This window comes from Macrotis lagotis, chromosome 4 (assembly GCF_037893015.1).
Source record: "Macrotis lagotis isolate mMagLag1 chromosome 4, bilby.v1.9.chrom.fasta, whole genome shotgun sequence".
NCBI classification, from domain to species: Eukaryota; Metazoa; Chordata; class Mammalia; order Peramelemorphia; family Peramelidae; genus Macrotis; species Macrotis lagotis.
This window is the reverse complement of record NC_133661.1, coordinates 278162974-278183367: the sequence shown is the minus strand read 5'-3', so window position 1 is coordinate 278183367 and position 20394 is coordinate 278162974. Positions and strand designations below refer to the sequence as shown.

The 20394-nt window shown below is 37.4% G+C and overlaps 1 protein-coding gene across 4 annotated transcripts in view; it reads right to left on the bottom strand.

Annotated features, from left to right (window-relative positions):
* The window catches only part of SPTB (spectrin beta, erythrocytic), a 183129-nt gene that overhangs the window by 37738 nt on the left and 124997 nt on the right, over positions 1-20394 (bottom strand). For all 4 annotated transcript variants that reach the window (XM_074236122.1, XM_074236125.1, XM_074236123.1 and 1 more), the window contains exons 23-29: positions 10096-10374; positions 8481-8611; positions 5133-5337; positions 4355-4729; positions 1948-2192; positions 660-798; positions 238-322 (exon numbers count right to left, since the gene is read on the bottom strand). In XM_074236122.1, the coding sequence (XP_074092223.1) occupies positions 238-322; positions 660-798; positions 1948-2192; positions 4355-4729; positions 5133-5337; positions 8481-8611; positions 10096-10374 (1459 nt within the window). The remainder of the gene's footprint in view (positions 1-237; positions 323-659; positions 799-1947; positions 2193-4354; positions 4730-5132; positions 5338-8480; positions 8612-10095; positions 10375-20394) is intronic.

Sequence of the window (20394 nt, the reverse complement as noted above, 5' to 3'; positions counted from 1 at the left end):
CAAAAGAAGGAGGCCCAGGTACAAACCAGAAGCCTTTTTGGTTAACCTTCTTGGTTAAGAACTCCTGTCTGCATTGGGGATGGGGGGGGGGGTAGGGAATGGATGGATTGTGGATAGTCCTTCTTTAGATTTAGCTGATCATAAAACTGGGGAGTTTTATGCTCCTCCCCCTTCCCATCATCCACAACAAGAATCCCCCAGCATGGCCAACTTCATTGTCCCCAAGGCAGCACTCACATAGACGTAGCCGCTCTGAGCGACTGTCCCATTTCTCCATCATCTCCTGCCTTCTTGACATTACTTGATTCAGCTTCTCCTTGATCTGCAATGATATTAAGGAGATTTTTTTTGATTCTGGTCTGGAGAGCTCAGACCATTACCTCATACCTCAGCTGTTTATATGTTCAACAAGTACATATTTTATCTCTTTATTTTATGTTCTCCAAGAGTGGAGACCACCCTGAACAACATATTGTATACAGAGTCTAACATTTAGAAGGTACTTAAGACATTTATTGAATGAATGAATTAATGGATGGACAGATAGATGGATTATTGAAGACATTTCTGGAAGAGGGAATGATACCTAAACCCAGGTGGTCCACAGTTTCCCTCTCTGGAGGAGCCAGTCCCCTATTCTAGACCTTCTCCCTTCTTACCTCTTCTGAAGCCTGGTGCTGCCGCTGAAGCAATGATTCTCCTAACTCAAGACATGTGCTGAAATTTTTGCTCCGGGTTTCAATTTCTGCCTTGATACCTTGGTGGTACTTCATAAGCAGTTCCACAGAGGACACATCCCTGATAAAAGGGGCAAGTGGAGAGGGAGAGAAGGATGATGGAAAGGAAATTCAGTCAAAAGACTACACCCTGAGGCTAAAGACAAAGGAGGAATTTCCTCCCTGGAGAATTCTCATGCTCCTAAAGGAGGAAAAGATCCTAAAAGCTACATGCACATTGTGTATTTCTTCAGAATTCCTACTACAAGTTCCCAAATTACAACATTCCGGGCTTCTAGGTCACCTACTACATGATTTGAAAGGGTCGGACCACATCAACCTCTGACACAGATCAGTTAGATTAACACTGGGTCACTCTCCTGGGTGTCCTCTATGAGTCCAGTTGCAGATAGGGAATCTGAAGGAGTAAGAAAAGCTTAGTGATTCCCAGGGCCAGAGACTGGTTCCCTGGGTGGGGTCCAAGCAAAACTAGCCACCAATAACATGATGGGTCCCAAGGGCAATGTCCTGGTCTCTGGGGGCAGTACAGATGAAATGGAGGAAAAGTGACTCTGAAGGACAACCTAGAATTTGAAAACAGTTGGTGCTAACTAAATGTATGGCTTTAAACAAACTGGAATCTAAGATGCTTTATATCTTTATAGAACTTTACAATGCTATCTCCTCCATTGGGATTCCCAGTTTTGGTTTATTTACTCCTAAGCAGAAAGAATACAATTCTCTCTCAGAATGAGGAAAGGGGAGGGACAATTTCACTAATCATACAATGTTGGGGGATACCTGGGCTTATGTATGGTCCAACCATGAGCTGTTCAAAGTCCTTTACTGCTGAGTGAGCTTAGCACTCCCAGAATTCTGAAATTATGATTCTTGCTAATAATTTCTTATACAAGCTGGCACAAGCATCCAGGACATAAACGGAAGTGAGAAAGGGCACTTTCAGCTTCAGTCCAAGTCTAGACAGGACCCTTGGGTTTTCCAGGTTCCATAACAATCAAGCATCTCTGCTCCCTCCCTGAACCCCTAAGATCCTGCGTCAACAAAGCAATACCAAGTCACATAGACTCTGGCCTCAAAAGATCCCCTGCTCCACCCCTTTTTTTTCCTCCTTCAGAGAACAGCAGTTAATCTGCATCTAAGTCTATGAGCCCCATCTTGTGGGAAAGTAGCCACAGAAGGAGAAGACACATTCCTGCCTTGATTGTCATACCTGGGTTTCTCCTGAGTTTCTATCTGCCGGATAATGCTTTCCATCCAAGAGAGGAGGTCCCGGACCATGCTGAAGAACCGGAACTTGTCTGCTGTGTCCACCAGCTGGGTCCGGCGACCTGCACAATCATCTAACAGTGTCTGCCATGCAGTGGACATTTTTTGCTCTTTGCTCTGGATCTCATCAGCCTTCTCCCCAGCATATGCAGTCTGTAGGCGTGTGGCCACATCCTGGAACTGCTGCACCTGTAGTCATCGTTGTTGTCATTGTGAGATGATAAATTACAAGTCTGTGGTGCTTTACCTTTTTCAAAGCGCTTTTTATACACAACCACATTCCAACCTCACAACAACCCCATGAGGTAGGTGCTATAGGCATTATTATAGCTCTTTTACAGACTGGAAAACATATTCAGAGTAGCTGAGTGATTTACTCATAGTCACATAGCTGGTAAATGTCAGAATCCATGTATCCTTGGATTCATGGATTCTTCTGGATCCATGGATTCTTGATCCAAAGACCCTTACTCTATACACTCTTTCATATTGCCTCATTCAAATACTACCATTGTTCTATGTGACAGAGGAATGGGATGATGGGATGATGGGATGATGCTGGTGATAGTGATGGTGAAATCTCTAGGACAAAAGTTCCTAAGTCAGGGACATGGAATGACTTCAAGGGTCAATCAGAGGGTGGAGAGATGGACTGTATTTCACCCTCCTGCTCTGCTCCTTAAGCTAATTGTGGGCTTGTCTCTAACATAGTTCCTTTGACCCTTTTCAAGATTTGATCTCCTGTGTGGTTGCTTCTGATACAGATCCCCTTGAAGAAGTGATAACCTATCCCCCCCTCACAGCAGGTAAGCAGGTAAGATTTCTTTACAGCATCCTCACTTATGGTCTCCCATCACTAGAGCTTCATATTTTGAGCTTCAGGGCAGGAGACAGTGAATAAACTCTATTACACCTCTCCCCTTGCTATTTTTCATTTAGGAAGAGTGAATGTAACAGGATGAACAGGTATGGATATAATATAATTGCATTACTTTTATCCCCAAACTCAGTCTTTCCTGAATTTCTCTGTTTCACAGAAATATAGGTTTAGAGTTGTAAGGGAAGAGATCACTGAGTATAAATTCCTTATTTTATAAATGAAGGAATTGAGCCCAGAGTCATAGAGACAGTTAATTTCTGAAACAGAATTTGAATCCAAGTCTTTTCATTCCAGATCTATTGATCTTTTAATTATACCACAATGCATCCTCTATATCGCAAAAAACTTGATTGCTGGCACTGTTAGCATGTGTTATTTATTCTATGACCAACAACTGAGTGCAGTACTTGGGGAACCAAACAATGTTCATATTGACATTCTTTTTATAAATAAAACCAGAAGACATTATTGAAGACATATATGACTGGAAAAGAAGACAAGTCAATCATGTAGGGATGACAATTGAGTATACTGGCATTCCTGATATATTTTTTTTAAAAAAGGAGGCTTCAAAGGTTGAGTAAATCCTCTGTGAAGGATTTATGGGGAAAATATAGAGAAAAATCACAGAGGATGAGGAGATCCTAATTTCAGAGATATTCTACTGCTTCCTATAGATGGGATTCTATGTCCTATCCCCTATGCCTTTTCTTATGCAGTCTCCCATGTTCTCCTTCCACCTGGCAGAAATACTGGTTTCCTAAGATTCAAGGCTCAGTTCAGTTATCCTCTCATAAATCCTATCCTAATCTCCTTAGTGCCCTACCCCCATGAAATTAATTTATATTTACTTTCTCTCTCTCTCTCTCTCTCTCTCTCTCTCTCTCTCTCTCTCACACACACACACACACACACACACACACACACACACACACACACGCTGTCAATAGAAGGTAAGCTCCCTGAGGATAAGAATTATTTCATTTTTCATAATGGATTTCCAATGCCCAGGCCAAGGCCCAGCAAATACACATAGTAGGCACTTAATGAATGAATGAAGAATACAGAATCTGCACCAGTGGGAAAGAGTACCTTTGTTGATTAAGATACCTATCTACCAAAACAAGACCTAAATATTCTGACTCATCACTTTCAGTTCCAACCATAAAGCCCTACGTTCCCTTTTTTAGTCAGTACCCTTTTAGATTAGGATATATTGAAGGTAACAAAAGAGTTTATCACCTTCTTTCCCAGACCCATTATAAACATAATTTCAGTGACACTCACACTAATTCTCTGAAGTCCTCAAATACCCATTTTATAAGTGGGAAGATGGGGACAAAGAGTAATGATTTTTAAAGAGTTACAAAGAAATCAGAGATAGTCTGTGAACACAGAGATAGAAGGTGGGTTTTCTGGGTCTCCATATGAAGAAAGACACATGTGAGTAGATAGATGAGTAGAATGATACCTGAACTCCTAAGAGATGTAATTCTCGCTCAAATGCTGTGTGAACACGGTGGAAGGATTCAGCAGTACTAGCATCAAGTCCCACATCTTCAGGTAACTCCCGGTGTTTCTCATCAATGAGGCCCAGGATTTCTTCTCCCATATAGAAGTACCGGTGCAGGTCATAGGAGGCAGCTAACAACTGCATTCGAGTGTCTATGAGCTCTAGTAGGTCAGCCCAGATCTCATTCAGTCCATCCTTCCACTCAGCAATGGTGGCGGCCTCAGCATGACCAGCATCAATGAGCCGCTCAATTATCAAGTTAACATTGTCCACCCGTTCCTGCCCAATTGCCCCAGTCTCCCGGGCAAAGTCACGAAACTTGTCCCGTAGCAACTAGATATGAAGGAGAAGAGCACAAGTTAAGAAAAAGGTAGTTATGAGACTCTTGGGTTATTGTAGGTGCCATAGCACTTTCACACTCTAATCACAGACTATTGTACTGTCGAAGTATATATGTTATCTATGGATCTATCATCATACCTTTTTCAAAGAAAAAAATTGAAATTCAGCAGGATTACCCCCCTAGAAATATTATCATACTTCGGATTCCATTTTGATTACATTCTGATGCTTAATAGGAGATGAAAGATTAATTTTCAGTGTTTTGCTGAAATTGAAAATAGAGAGAGGAAACGAATAGACTGCTATTGTTATACACCTTAAAATAATTACAGACTCATGTCTTCCCTTTTTTAATGCTAAAAATAAAAATGAGTGTTCTTAATGTGAAACTCACAGTAACATGGTCAAAATCTTGCCCCATTTCTTGGGAAGAGGCCACCACCTCTCTTTCTGCAATCCACTGTTCCAAGTCATCTGCCTCTCTCTTCAGTTGGAACAAATGATACATATTTTCTAGCTTGCGTTTCCGTTCCTCAGCCATATCTTTTAGTCCAGCATATTGTTTGTCCACCTGCCCCTGGAGTCGGATAATCTGTTCCCTAGGATTAAAAAACAACAACACACCAACTAAAGTAAAAAAAAAACCCAACAAAATTCCAAGAAAAGGAGTGATCTTGGGCATCAAAGGCATTAGAGGAAGAATTCCAAAGCACTGAGATATTTTGCAACTTTGAGTTTATCTTTCTCTTCCACTGTTCATCTCCAAGTGACCAAATGGAAAAACTGAAGCATGAGAAGCCTCCTTAGTTTCCTGAGACACCATGGATAGGTACATGATGGAGTATCCAGGTGCTCTGCTTCCCATACTAAGGTGACTTCCATTGGACCACAGTGCCTGTGGCAACAAGAAAGTCCCATTTAACAGATGCTGGAGGTGAAATGCTGAGTCCCTAAATGAAACTCTGCAAAAGATTTCCCTCTGTCTGAGAGGAATGATAAGTCATTCTTTTTTACTGGATCTTCAGGTATTGCAAGAAGTTTTGATGACTAGATTTCTTACCATACCAGCAATCTCCTTAGTTTGGATCAATCACAGAAATAAATCAGTTCTTATCCTTTGCCAAAGTCTGACAGATCATCAGCCATTATCAGAGAGAAATGCAACTGGCATCACCTATATAGCATTTAAGGTTTACAATGACTTTATAAACATTGCCTCATTTGAGTTTTGCATCCTGATGATGTAGTAATCAAGTGATTTGACTACTGTCACAGAGGCAGTAAATCAGGCAAGAGTCTACCTGACCTCAAAGCAAACTGGACCTAAGTTATTAAACCTTGCACAACTTTCCATCCAGAGTTATCACTACTAGGCCTATCAAAGAAATGAAAGAAAGAAGAAAAGGACCTATATGTACAAAAATATTTATAACAGCTCTCTTTATATTAACTTTAAAAACTGAGAAATCAGAATGTGCTCATCTATTGGGGAATGGCAAAATGGATATAATAAAATATTATTATACTATATATATATATATATATATATATTACTATTATTATGAAATAGGTTTCAGAGAATATTGGTAAATTCAACAAACTATGTATGAAATGATATAGAATGAAGTGACCAGAACCAGGAGAACAATCTGAATAATCACAACATAAAAAAGGCAAAATAACTGAAAAACTTCAATTAAGGCAATGACAAACCATGACTCCAGAGAGCCAAAGATGAAGAACAATACCTTCTTCCTGATGGAGAGCTGATGGACTCAAGACATAGAATGAAACATATATTTTTGGACATGGCCAACCCAAGAATTTGTTTTACTTGATCCTTTCTTTCGTTCTTTCAGTCAATCTGTCTATTTAAATCTTTATGTAAGCTATAAGACTTTTTGTTTTCTTTTGTTGTTGTTGAATTAGAAATGGAAGAGTGGAAAAGAGAGAAAATAAATACTTGTTTATTGAAAAAAATCAAATTAAATAAAATATATCTGACAACAAGTCCAGCACTCTGTCTAGCAGGCAGGCTTTTAATTATTGGAGGAAAGGCTCAAATCCTCATCACTGAAGGGATGGAGAGAGTACACAATAAAGGCAAAGAGGTTCTTCTGTGATGTCCACAGAAGAACATCAAAGGACTCTGGACCATGTTCCCGGAATCACAAGGACAATTTTTATGGTCGATGGTGTGAACTTAGTATATTTTCTTAATTTCCTTAGTAACTGGTAAGGCCATGACTGGAAAGTTACCTATATTTTTCTATTCCAAAGTTAAATGGTATAAAATAAAACAGAATATACTTCTAGGTGGCACAGTGGAGAATTCACTGGACATGGAGTCAGGAAGACCTGAACTCAAATCCTACCTCAGATACTTAGTATTATAAGACCCTGGACAAGTCATTTAACCTCTGTTTGCCTTAATTCCCTGATTTATAAAATGTGAATAATAATAGTATCTGCCTCCCAGGGTTGTTACGAAGATCAAAGGAGTTGACATTTTTATAAAGCAATTTGTAAGTCTTAAAGTTCTGTGTAAACATAAATTGTGACTATCCTTTGTCTCCTCCAGAATTTTAAACTACAAAGCTCAAATAACAAGATCTTTTCCCCTGTAAAATGTATATTGACATTTATAAAGATAATTCTGAGCCTCTGAAAGGCTCTTTGGGTCATCAAGAAAAAGTTAAATTAGATTTAATACATTTAATGTCAAGCATATTTTACTGTATTCTAACTCTGAACATATTTGGCATGTATAAAAACTCTGTTCATCAAAATACTCAATAAACTCCTCCAGTAAAATCTTACTTTGTTGCCTTATGGTACACAAGTGATTCTGGGCTCTAGAAGTCTATCCTGGTTGAGCACAAGATATAATAATAACTACCAGACTAGAAAAACTTTGAACATGAGCAGTTTGTCATCTAAGAACTAACTTAGATGAACATAGGGAGATTTCTCCCTATTACTTACAGATTATAAATCAACACTTGATTTAATTATCATGCTTGATATTTCAAGCATAAAAATCACTTCTGCTAAATAATAATGAAGTTGTAATTCGATATTGAATACTTAGGGTAACTATTCATTTAACTAGATTAATAATAACTAGTATTTATATAGCACTTTTAGTTTACAAAGCACTTTGTAAATATTATTTTATCTGATCCTCACAATAACCCTAGGTATGTTATTTTTATTCCACTTTAACAGATAAGGAAGCTGAAACAGGCAGAGATTAAATATCTTGCTGCCTTTGGTCATACAAATAGTAACTATCTGAGGCAAGATTTGAATTAAGTTCTTCCTAATGTCATGTCCAATGCTCCATCCACTGCACCATTTTGCTGACATTGTCAGATTTTCTTTTTAAAATTTTTTTTATTTAAGACAATGGGTTAAGTGACTTGCCCAAGGTAACACAGCAATGATTAAGTGTCCAAGGCCACATATGAACTCAGGTCAGCCTGATTTCAAGGCAGGTGCTCTGATCACTACACCACTTAGTTCCCTCCCCGAGTCAGATTTTCTAAAACCAAAGCTAAAAAAATCAGAGTAAATCAAGATATTGAGAACAAAAGTTACCTCAAAATACACATTTTTGGTGGAAATCATAAACATTTTTCCCATCAAATCATCTATATCTAGGTTCTTCTTCCCCAAATTACCAAAAAAACCCAAAATAAGCCTGTCCTAAAAGAAAAAAATGAGCCACATTGTTACCTACCCTTCAGGGTGACCTGCAGATAGAAGTTTCTGAGCCCTGCCAGCCAGTTGCTTGATATTCTTCCCATATTCCTCAACTGAACGTTGCTGCCTTAGATGTCGTTTTAGCATCACAATGGCACTCTCTTCATCCTGGAGGGAAACACACACACACAGAACCAACAAACAATTTGATTTCTTCCCAGTCCTTTTAAAGAGTTCCTATGTTGCACCCAAAACTTTACAAATACGGTTCATCTAATATTAATCTGGAGAGACAAAGTGACTTAAACCCTCTGCACCCATTCTACTCTATTTTCCCCCTGCTTCCCAATATGCCTCTCCACTTCTTTAGCCTAGAGTCAGATCATGGCAAGTCCTGCCTTCACATTTTGTTCATGCTATTTCTCTTACCTGGAATGGCTTTCCTTTTTCTCCTCTTCCTCTCCAAATCCTATCACTTCCTCCATGAAGCCTTCTGATTATGATCATAGCTTTAGAACTGGAAAGGGAGCTCAGGGGTTATCTACTCCAACCCCCTCATTTTATAGATATGGAAGATTAGGCCCAGGGAGGTTAAGTGAGCCAAGGTCACATATGTCGTTAAGCATCAAGAGGAAAGATTCAAATCCAGACCTAGGTATCAGAATCAGAGATCTTTCCTCTGTGTCTGGATTCCTATGATTTTACTACACATTTTAATAATGTCTGTTGCTGTTTCACATATGTGAAAATCATATATAATTATATTAATATATGTTATATGATATATTAATATTAATTGGTAGAGTATGGTTCACTTTTAAAAACTTCTTTTATGTTTCTTCTTTCTCATGATTTCCCCCTTTAGTTCTAATTCTTTTTTCACAACATAACTAATATGGAAATATATTAAGCAAAATTGTATATGTATAACCTGTATCAGATTACTTACTACTATGGGGAAGGGAGAGGGAAAGGAAGTGAGTAGGAAAATGAGGAATTCAAAAGTTTACAAAAGATGAATGCTGAAAACTCTCTTTGTATATAATTGGAAAAAACAAAATAAAAAAATTGGTATGGTATGTAATATACTTGTATATTAATACCAATTATTGGTTCCTCAGAAATAACATGAGACTCTTAAGGCCCATGTTTTATACTTTGTCTCTATTATCTATGGTGTTTAGGCCAATTATAAGTGTAGAATAGTCATTCAGTAATTACTTGCTGTCTGACCAAAGTGTGTGAGAGAATCAAGGAGTAGGGTGGAAGAAAAAGAGTTGTAGAAGGAAATAAGGGGAGAGGAAAATCAGACAATACCATATTCAAAAGAGTTGTATCAATTAAGTGGCACATTTGTGTTAAAATTGAAGTCTCTTTTCTGAGAAGGATGTCCCAAAGTAGAATATGTGAGATTCCTACTCTACCCTCCAACTCTAAGACCCTAACCCATTTCCTTCTCACCTAAATTTACTACATACTTCTTAAGCTTGACAGACTTTACCCTTCTTGTTTCTTAGCTCTGCCCCTTCTTTTTGGTTCTTTGACCAAGGACATTTGAACTAGAAAGAGGAACTGGTTTTCTCCTCCCATCCTATAGTGAACCTAGCTGACTCCCTCAATCTCTCCATCTCCCAACCCACACACTAACTGACCTTGGGAGTCTCATCAGAGATCACATAGAGTTCCTGTTCACTGATCCAGGCCTCTGCCTCGCCAGCATCCAGGTAGTACTGCTGAGCCTCATTGGCCTCCCGTAGCCGCTGCAGCCGTTGAGCAGTCTCATCCCGGAGCGATGCCCAGGAGCCCTGCAGATGCTCCAGGCGCTCGGCAATGTCTTGGCAGTCTATCTCAGCCACCTCCACTAGCTTATGCCCTCGATGCAACACATCCTCTATCCGGGGGGCATGGCCCACAATTTCATTCTGTAGTGTCTGGAGAAGACAAAATAAGGGGATTCCTTGCACTGAGTCAGCCATAGCATCATGGGATCATAGGAAAACTGAAGCAGAAAGAGTTCTTGGAAGTCATCTCATTTACCTCTCATTTTATAAAGTAGGAAACTGAGACCCATAGAGGTCATAGGATCCTAGATTTAGAGCTGGAAATGACCTTGGAGAGAGATAATTAGTGGAGGGTTCTTAGCTTGTTTTGTGTCATAGACTATTGGCTGTCTAGTGAAGCCTTTGGACATCTTTTCAAAATAATGTTTATAAATACATAAAACAATGTGCGTATATATACATATATAATGTATACATGTATATATATATATATATATATATATATACATATATGAGATTACAAAGGAAGTCAATCATACAGAAATAAAGTTAAATACACACCCACCCACACCCACATTCATGGGCCCTATTTTAAGAACTCTGATAATCCAACCTTCTAATTTTACAGACAAGAAAGGTGAAGCTCCAAAACTATATCAATTTGCCCAAGAGCTGATATTTGAACATGCTGCCAATACAGCCTGTTTTCCATTGTTCTGGTGAAGAAGCAACTTTTTTCCAAAATCACATTTCTGGTTTCCTACCTCATGACTTCAATTCATGCTTCAGACTTGGTTCTGTTTCCTAATTTTCTTTCTTTTTATCTGTGATTTCCCTAGTGTATGAAACACTGAGTGCCACTCAGAAAAGGTCAACTATAATCTATATCTTAAAAAAGCTGCCTGAGGTGCCAAAAGGAGAATTGACTTGGTTACACAACTAGTAATGTATAAAAGAAGTTCTTCCTAACATCAAGGAAGGACTACACTATTCTGCATCTCACACAGAATAAAACATAAAAATTTCACAATTGTAAGGGATCTCAGTCACCTTCTAGTTCAACTCATCTGAAAAGAATCTCCATAAAGACCATATCTAACAAGTGTCCTTCTAGGCTCTACATGAAGACCACCTATTGGTGGGAGTGGGGGTTGGGGTAGAGAACCTAGTAACTTGAAAAGCATTCTATTCTGTTTTTGGACAGCTGTAATTGATAATTTTCACTGCTATTAAGCCCAAATTTGTCTCCTTGAAACTTCTATCCATAGCTCCAACTTCTGTCTTCTGGGGCCAAAAAAAAGGGACTATCTCTTCACCTTGAAAGATTGTCTAAAGATCTGGACACAGTTATAAAGTCCCCTCTTTTCTTTAGGTTAAACATTCACATGCCCTTCAACTGGTCTTCATATGATACAGATTTGAAGTCCTTCATGATCTTGGATATTACTCTTTGGATTCTATCCAGTTTATTTTTTCTAAACTGTGCAATCCAGATTTGAACACAATACTTTTGGGTATGGTCTGACCAGGACAGAATACAGAGTATATCACCTCCCAAGTCCTAGCTGCATTAATCCTAATTATATTAAGGTTTTTTGGCTGCTACTTCATACTGTTTTCTCATATTCAGCTTGCAGACTGCCTAAAACCCCAAATCTTTTTTGGGGGAGGCAATAAAGTTCAAGTAACGTGCCCAGCATCATACAGCTAGTTAGTATCTAAAGCTGGATTTGAATTCAGGTCCTCCTGACTCCAGGGCTGGTGCTCTATTCACTGTGCCACTTAACTGTGGCAATTCTTAGATCTTTTAAAAATAAACTGTTATTTAACCATGCCACATCTACCTTTTAGTTTTTTTTTCACTTTCTTTTTGGCAAGGCAAATGGGGTTAAGTGACTTGCCCAAGGCCACACAGCTAGGTAATTATTAAGTGTCTGAGGCCGGATTTGAACTCAGGTACTCCTGACTCCAAGGCTGGTGCTCTATCCACTGCACCACCTAGCCTCCCCCACATCTACCTTTTATTTGTGAAGCTGACTTTTTGAACCTAAGCATAAGTTGTATGAATCTTTATTCTTATCAAATGCTAAATAAAAGCTAACTCAGTTGCTAATGCAAAAAGAGGATCTCAGCATCTCTATATGATCATCTTTATTTTGGATGGGGGGCTTGGTCAGAGTTAAGCAATTTGCCCAAGGTCAAAGAGGTATTAAGTATCAAATGTCTGAGGCTATATTTGAACTCAGGTCCTTCTTAGAGCTGGTGCTCTATCCACTGTGCCACCTAGCTACTGGTAAATGAATCATCTTACTTCACATTTAAACAATGATTTATTTTATACCTGGTTTGCACTCCTCCCCTCCAATCAGGAATCTAACTAATACATATTTAGTCACAAGGAAGACCACTGTGAACATTTGCTGTCCCCTACCCTGGAACTCTCTTCCTCCTTAGCCCCACCTCCTGCCAACCTTAAAGTCCTATCTTCTGCAAGAAGCCCTTACTGATTCACTTAATTCTGTTTGCCTCAGTTTCCTCATCTGTAAAATGAATTGGAGCAGGAAATGGCAAACCACTCCAAAAGCTTTGCCAAGAAAATTTCAAATAGTTTCATGAGAAGTCATGACTGAACAACAACATAAGAAGGGAGAAGAAAAAAGTCAAGGAAAGAAAAAATGTTTGGCTTTTTTATGTCATTTTTTTAAAACTTTTTTCTTTTCAGATATGGAAATATTTTCCTTTGTTCTGGTTTACTTGAAAGGTGCTATTTTCTATTTGTGTTAATGGTCCTCAAAGTATTACTCAAGGACTTCTGGGATACTCAGAGACCTTACTATTTAGATAATAACATCTTATTTGTCTATTGACATATTCCTCCCTTTTCAAACTACATATCTGTGTGAAGTCAAATTTCCTTCATATACTTAAAAAGAACATATCATAGCAGACTGAACACAGAACCAGATATGAGAATCTGTTTTATAGTCAGACATTATAGAGATTTGCAAAAACATGAAAAATATTTTTGTGAAATTTTTTGTTTTGGAAAATAGTCATTTTCTTGAAAAGTAATGTGATTTATGTTAACACTCACATTAACATTTCTATTTTATTAACATGTTTATTGTTATTTTAATGAATCAATAAATATTGAAAATTTTTATCAGTTTTAATTTTTAATACAGCTATAGATCTAGGTGGTGCAAACACAAAAGCTTTTTTGGGGTCCTCAATAATTTTTAAGAGTATAAAGAGTCTTCAATGATATTTAAATATGTAGAGAACTCTATCCTAAGACCAATAATTTTGGGAAATACTGCTCTATGAGCTTCTACTTTTTGGGTTGCACCTCATTTCCTATTTTAGGAAGCAGCCTCCAAAATGTTTCCATCCTGCAAGACACAAAACCTGTGATTTGGTATGATATTCCCTCCCCAATTCTCTCAGCTGAGGACTCTGTTTTAAAGTTTACTAAAAAAAATTGAGGTTATTCTCTCAGGTTCCCACATCTTCCCTCGGCATCTTATGTCACTCAGACATCAATTTGCACTACCTCCTCTTTCACTCCTATATCTTATGAAGAGGCGGTCTTTCTCCTTGACAAGGCAAACATCACTATGTGCAGCCTTGAGCTGAAATCTTCAGTAGTTTGCTTCCAATATTGTCCCCACTCTCTAATTTTCAACCTTTCCCTATCTACAAGCTCCATCCCTTCTACAAATATGCCCATATCTGTCTATAAAAATCTTCCATTGATCCACCCATCCCCATTAAACTATCATTCTATATCTTTCCTCTTCTAGCTAACTTCCTTGAGAAAATCATCTATAATAGGTGACTCTTTCTTCTTTCACTCACTTCTAAACCTTCTGCAAAAGGTTCTCCCCATTGTTCTCCCCAAAGTTATGAGTGATCTCCTAATTTCCAAATCTATTATTTCTTTTCTCAATTCTAATCTTTCTTGATCTTCCTAAAAGTCTTTGACATTGTTGACTGTCATCTCCCAGATACTTTCTCCTCCTGAGGTTTTCAAGACATCACTCTTTCCTGGCACTGCTACCTGTTTGGCATCAAATAAGAAGGAGTTTTGCTGCATCTGCATCCAAGGTCACGTATACTAACCTCTAACCTAACTATGCCTACTAATGTCCCCCAAAGCCCTATCCTTGTTTATCTTCTCTTTTCTAAAGTATCTTGTATTACTGTTTTCAATTATCTTTATGCATATATCTCTTAATTTCTTTCCTATGCTGTATTCTGATATCACCACCTGCCTTTTAGACATCTAGAGGTGGAGGTTCCCCAGGCATCTCAAACTCAAAATGTCCAAGACAGAACTCATTGTTTCTCTTCCTGTCCCCCAAATCTCCCCTCTTCCCAATTTTACCATTACTATCAAGAGCATCATCATCCCAGCCACCCAGGCTTACAAACTCAGTTTTATCTTTCAGTCCTCACTTACACTCACTACATAAAGTCAATTGTTATTATTTCTATCTTTACAATATCTCAAAAATTTGCCCTCCCCTGCACTCACATATCCATCACCCTTACATAGGTCCTCCAGACCTCTCACCAGGACTGTTTCAATAACCTAATTGATCTCCCTATTTTATGTCTCTTCCAATTTCAATCCATCTTCTAATTGGCTGAACTTGTGGAAAGTGGAACCTTTACAAAGAACTTTGATAATTCCTACCACCCAACTCAAAAAAATTTAGTGGATCCTTGTATTAACTAAAATTTAATATACATCTTGTTTGGTATGCAAAACCTTTACCACCTCTCCCTTTCTGACCTTTCCAGTCTTATATTTTACTCCCCCTCCAATTATTCTCTGATCAAGTTATATTGGTCTATTTTTCAATGCTTCATGTGCAACACTTCATCTATCAAATCTATTTCTTGGTATTGGCTACCACCCAAGCTTTTGAATGTTCTCCCTTTTTTACCTCCACTTTCAAGATTCAGGCCAACTTTTATCTTTTGTACCCACTTTTCTGAGTTACCCCATCTGCTTGTGCCTCCCCTTTGAGATTACTTTCCTTTGTACTACATATCACTGTTGTACATATGTTCATTAGATATATACACATATATGTCTATACACAGAAAGTTGGTTTGCATATTTCTCCCTCATTAGAATATAAGCTCCAGGAACTAGCTTTTTGCCTTTCTTTGTATCACTCATCTTTGTGCTAAAGCACAATGACTAATACAGAATGGTAATAATTATAAATAAAATAAAAATAAATAAATTTCTAAAAAAAATAAATTTTGATAATAATAAAAAAGCAGTGTTTTCACCAGACCTAGGGCGTGGTGCAAACACTACTTTTAAAAAAAAATAAGTTTTATTGATAAGTTTTTTGTTTTTATATCACAGTCATTTCTGAATAACCCTTCCCCGTCCCCAACACATACACAACCCTCCTTATTAACAATGTGAATCCTAAAATTATAAGAATCTCTTCCAAAGCCCAGGCATCAGAGTGCGGGATACTTTTTCTGTAGCAGCTACCAAAGAACCGATCGGATCTGGTAGCCCCAAAGCAAGGGGAAGCATCATTAGAAGATAGCAGGGCAATCATGTTCCTCTTCCCCTTCCCTCTCTGCTCTGCCCTGTCCCCAGTGCTGCAGCACAGTTTACTGGGGCTTGGGAGAGGCTTTTGTAATTTTAGGGTTCACATTGTGTCGTTGATCAGATAAAGATTAATGATTTTAAAGAAAACTGACTTTTCCTCCTAGAAACACCACAAGAGGGTACTAGGACAGATTTTGAGCCTGACACTGACTCTAGTTTGAATTGTTTTGGTTTTAAGTGACTGGGTGGGTGCCGAGGACTTATGCCTGGATCTAAGTGAGGCATTTCTTTGGTGAAGTTGCTTGGTGTTTAACTCTCTGACATTTTTTTTTTTGGTGAAGTTCAAAGGGATTTGTCCAGTATTTTTGTCATATATCTAATGACTATATGTTTTTTGGTTTGATGTCTTATTGTGGCTTCTGGTGTTTAATTTTACGTATAGTCATTGCTGTTTAATTGTTTGTTGTATCTGATCATGGGACAATCTAAATCTAGGATTAGAGATCCAGTGTAAAGGACACCTGTTTTCTACATGACTAAGCATTGTAACTCTAATGACCATGCATTTTATTTTGTTAGCATTGGTATAAACTAACAAGTGATGATCCTAAATTATATTGGTCCAGATAGGGATCACTGGAAAGACCTAAATTGAACCATTTTACAACAAAATTAATTTTAAAAACTATTAAGACTTCTTATAAGGTATGAGAATGTCATCATTGTTTCAGTGAGAGAGTACAAAGTTAAAATTTCTTCACTTAAGACATGTAAAAAGGTTTTTGTTCCACCTATTGCTTTAGCCCCTCCCCCTATGGAGTTGCTGGTATCTTCAAAACTCACTCTTCTCTCTCCAAAAGTTCCAGCATGTCTTCCTTTTAGCTTCTGTTCCTCCTCCTTATTCATTACATTCTTTACCTTCTAAAGGTTCTTGTTTTGGGGGATCCATCCCTTTTGCAAACTTGGATCACAATCTAAATCCAAGTAAAACTCCATTATTATCTGCTCCCCTTCATCCTACCCTCCCTAGTCCTAAGGAAGCCTCTACATCTTTTTCTCCCATCCTCACTCGTCACTTACTCTTCCTTCTCCTCTCTCATTCTTCTTTTTTCTTATTTTTCTTACTCTCATTCTTTCTTCTCTCCTTGTTCTACTCTTCCTTTGTCTCATCCTTTTATTTCCTCTCATCCTTATCCAGCAGTATTCCTTCTCTTTCCTCTTTTATTTCATCTCCTTATTCCCCCAATATTAATCCCTTCATTACCCCCTCTCTTTGACCCTCATTTTTTCTTCTTCCTTCATCTCCTTCTCTTCTATTTCTTGTGTTCCTGTCTCCTTATATTCCTGCTTATTCTTCTCTCAGTCTCACCCTGATAGCTCTTATCCTAAATTCTTCTCATCAATATCTTTCCATCTTCTCTTCCTACTTTATTTATTCAGTTTCCCCATCTTCCTATCCTTCTATTCAATCTTCTTCTCTTTCTCTTGCTCCAAAAGATCTATTTTTTAATGAGATTACCCTATCTCCAGATAAGATTCCCTATTGGGGCATTTCCTTTTAAAGTAGTAAATAGACCATGCTGTCAGATAAAGATGGGTTATATCTGATATTAACCTTTATACTCTCCCACAGTATACATTCAAACCATGGAACAGAGGTGAATTGCAAGTTTTGAAAAAAAGATTTCCCTGTCCCCTGTCAAGATCCAGTAGGATTTAGTGATCAATTTAAGATTACTCTGCAATGCTATGGCCCTGGAAAGGGGAAAGTGAAGAAATGGTTCAAAAAAGCAAAAATAGAAGTCACTTTTGAGGAGTTCAGGAGACAAATTGCATAGCTTATACAAATACTATAGGTGATACTTTAATAGAGGCTATACCATTTACTTTTCCCCAACCAGTGGATTTTTCAAAGATGAAAAATGTTACTCAAAGACAAGATAAAAACAGTATTTCAAATTTTTGATCATTTAGCAGAGGTTTTTGATACAAATTTTGGTTTAAAGCATGATTAGGAAGGAGGTCAGACTCAGTTTCTCTCTTATTTTGATAACAATCTTCAACCATCCTGTCATGGAATATTAAAATTACCTGAATTACCAGCCTGAATGGCAAATTAGGCATCCCCTGTTCACAGCTGAACTGGCTATTCAGCTTGCAAAGAACATAACAGCTCAGTTAGAGAAGAATCTCCAAGAGAAAAGGGAGTTGAGAGTAAAGAAAGATAAAATATATACTATGCAGCTCAAACAATTAACAACTCCTATTCAAAATTCAGCTGTTACCAAAAGTCAGTCTGAGAATCAATAGGGATTTGTCATTATTGCAAGGAACCAGGTCATTGGAAAAAACTGCAAAATTTTGGAGAGCAACAACAACAAAATGCAATTAAAAAGTCCTGTTTCTCTTGGACACAGCCATTTTCAGCTACTGCCCTGTCTTGCTTTCCTGTGGTACCCAACCTCCACACCCTGCTATCTTTCATTTCTCCTTCTGCTACCATATGCACTGCAGTTGATCCATGTACTATTTTTCCATTCCAACTCAGTAGTCATTACGTTTTTGCTTTTACATAGGAAGGACAGCAATTTACATGGACAGTCTTGTTTGTAAAACTGGTCCATTCCATTCTTAAACTTTGTTCTAAAAATCTGGCTACAGCTCTCCCTCCTTATCTCATCTGCATTGGAGGTTTTCTCTTCTACATCCCTCAATGCTGCCTCTCTCTAAATCTAAAAAGAGAGCCCAGGTTAGCTGCTGTTCTGAACTCTAAGTTTGTTTTGTAAGGGGGAAAACAGAGAGGGAAGAATATAAGGACCTATAAATCCAAATTTATTTTGATTTAATTGAAAATTTAGTTCTGAAGGAAAAAAAGAACAGGATTACCAAAATTAATATATGTATTAAAACTATATGATCATCTTTTTAATTAGATAATCATATATATGGATTGATTTTCTGTGCAATACTAAAAATGTATATTGTATTAACTTGAAAGGTATTTAAGTTTAAAAGTACATAATTGTGATCACTGTATTTGGATTGTCCTAAATATTATAATAGTAAGAAATACCGATAAATATAACAGGGCAGATTCTCTTATAAACTAAATGTGTGGGAATTTAAAATTGTTGATCACAAACAGCGTATCTGATCCTAATGTAAAGACCTTTATTGGATTTTCTCTGACCAATTTTAATTGGCTTGATCTGATAGAAATTTAAAACAGACTAGTTTCCTCAGGGTGACCAGAGACTACCACTTGCTCATTTCTACTGTACCATAGGTCACTGCATGCCTCCTAGAGTCTATTGTAATTATTACAAATGGGAGAATAAGAGACCTGGAACTCTTCAAAAGGAGAATCTCCCTAGGTTTAAAAAAAAAAATTAGAGATTTAGAAAAGGATTTGAATTAAGGTTGTTTGTCTAGGCTGAGAATTGTGAATTTTTAAATTTGAGTTATTGGGGCACATAGGTGAAACATTTTGGACTGGGAAATATATTTTTAAATTATATTTTTCCTTCTGCACTATGTATTTTACATTGCTAAAAGAAAATATGCCCCTACCCCCATGTTAGTTTTCAAGTTATTGAGATGAGGTCAATAAACTTTTAGTAAAGTACCTTGCACCCCACTTCCCCCCACCACCAAGGATTTCCCCTGGCATAAGGAAAGCTCTTTTAAATGGATCCCTGGTCTAGCCTGAAAAGATTAAATCTTTCAACTACTGCCCCTCCTTTACTTGTTCTTAATTATCTCATCTCTGAACTCAGTATTTGGGATTTGATTGTTAGATATGGGGTATGTAATAGAAAATCTAATGCATCAGTGTTGTAGAATTTTGGCACAATGGGGATGTAATTGTATAATTATAATTGTCAAGCTCACTTCCTCTATTCCAACTTTGATTAATAAAATCAAGGACAGGAAACTCTATATTTTCATTCATTATGTTGATAGTTTAGTTTTTGACCCAGCTGAAGTTAATTGTTAATCCTTCTGTTCTCAGTTAACACGACTCAAAACAACTTGGAATTTCTTTTGATCCAACTACTGTAATGAAGTGAGCCTTGAATGTTTCTGTTGCAGTTTTCCTAAATCTGATTGTTCTTATAGCTGTTTTGGTTGAAATTAGTTATATCTGTTGAAATTTTTTAAAATCATCTAAGATGTTCTAATTGTTTAAAAGGATCCTGAAAAGCAATGATTTATATTTGTCTATTTTTAAACATGGTTAATAACTAAACATTCTGTAAAAACTATTATAAAGCCTCTTTCAAGAGGCTATTGGGAATATTGATTTTTAATCCCAAATTTATTTCATTTCTTTAAATCTTAGTCCTTATATTCAATAATATGAGTTGTGGGGTTTCTCTGTTTAATATAATATTGTTGCCACTGAAAGATTATAACCATCACATGGCATATTTCTGATCCTTTAGACTTTAAAGTTTAGAACTAAATCTCTGTTAGATTATAGGAAATTGTTTTTAAAGACCTCATGAGACTGAAAATTGGCCTTTTGAGTTTGAAATCAGGAATCAAGGAAATTAGGTTAGGCCATCAACCCTATAGGGTTCATG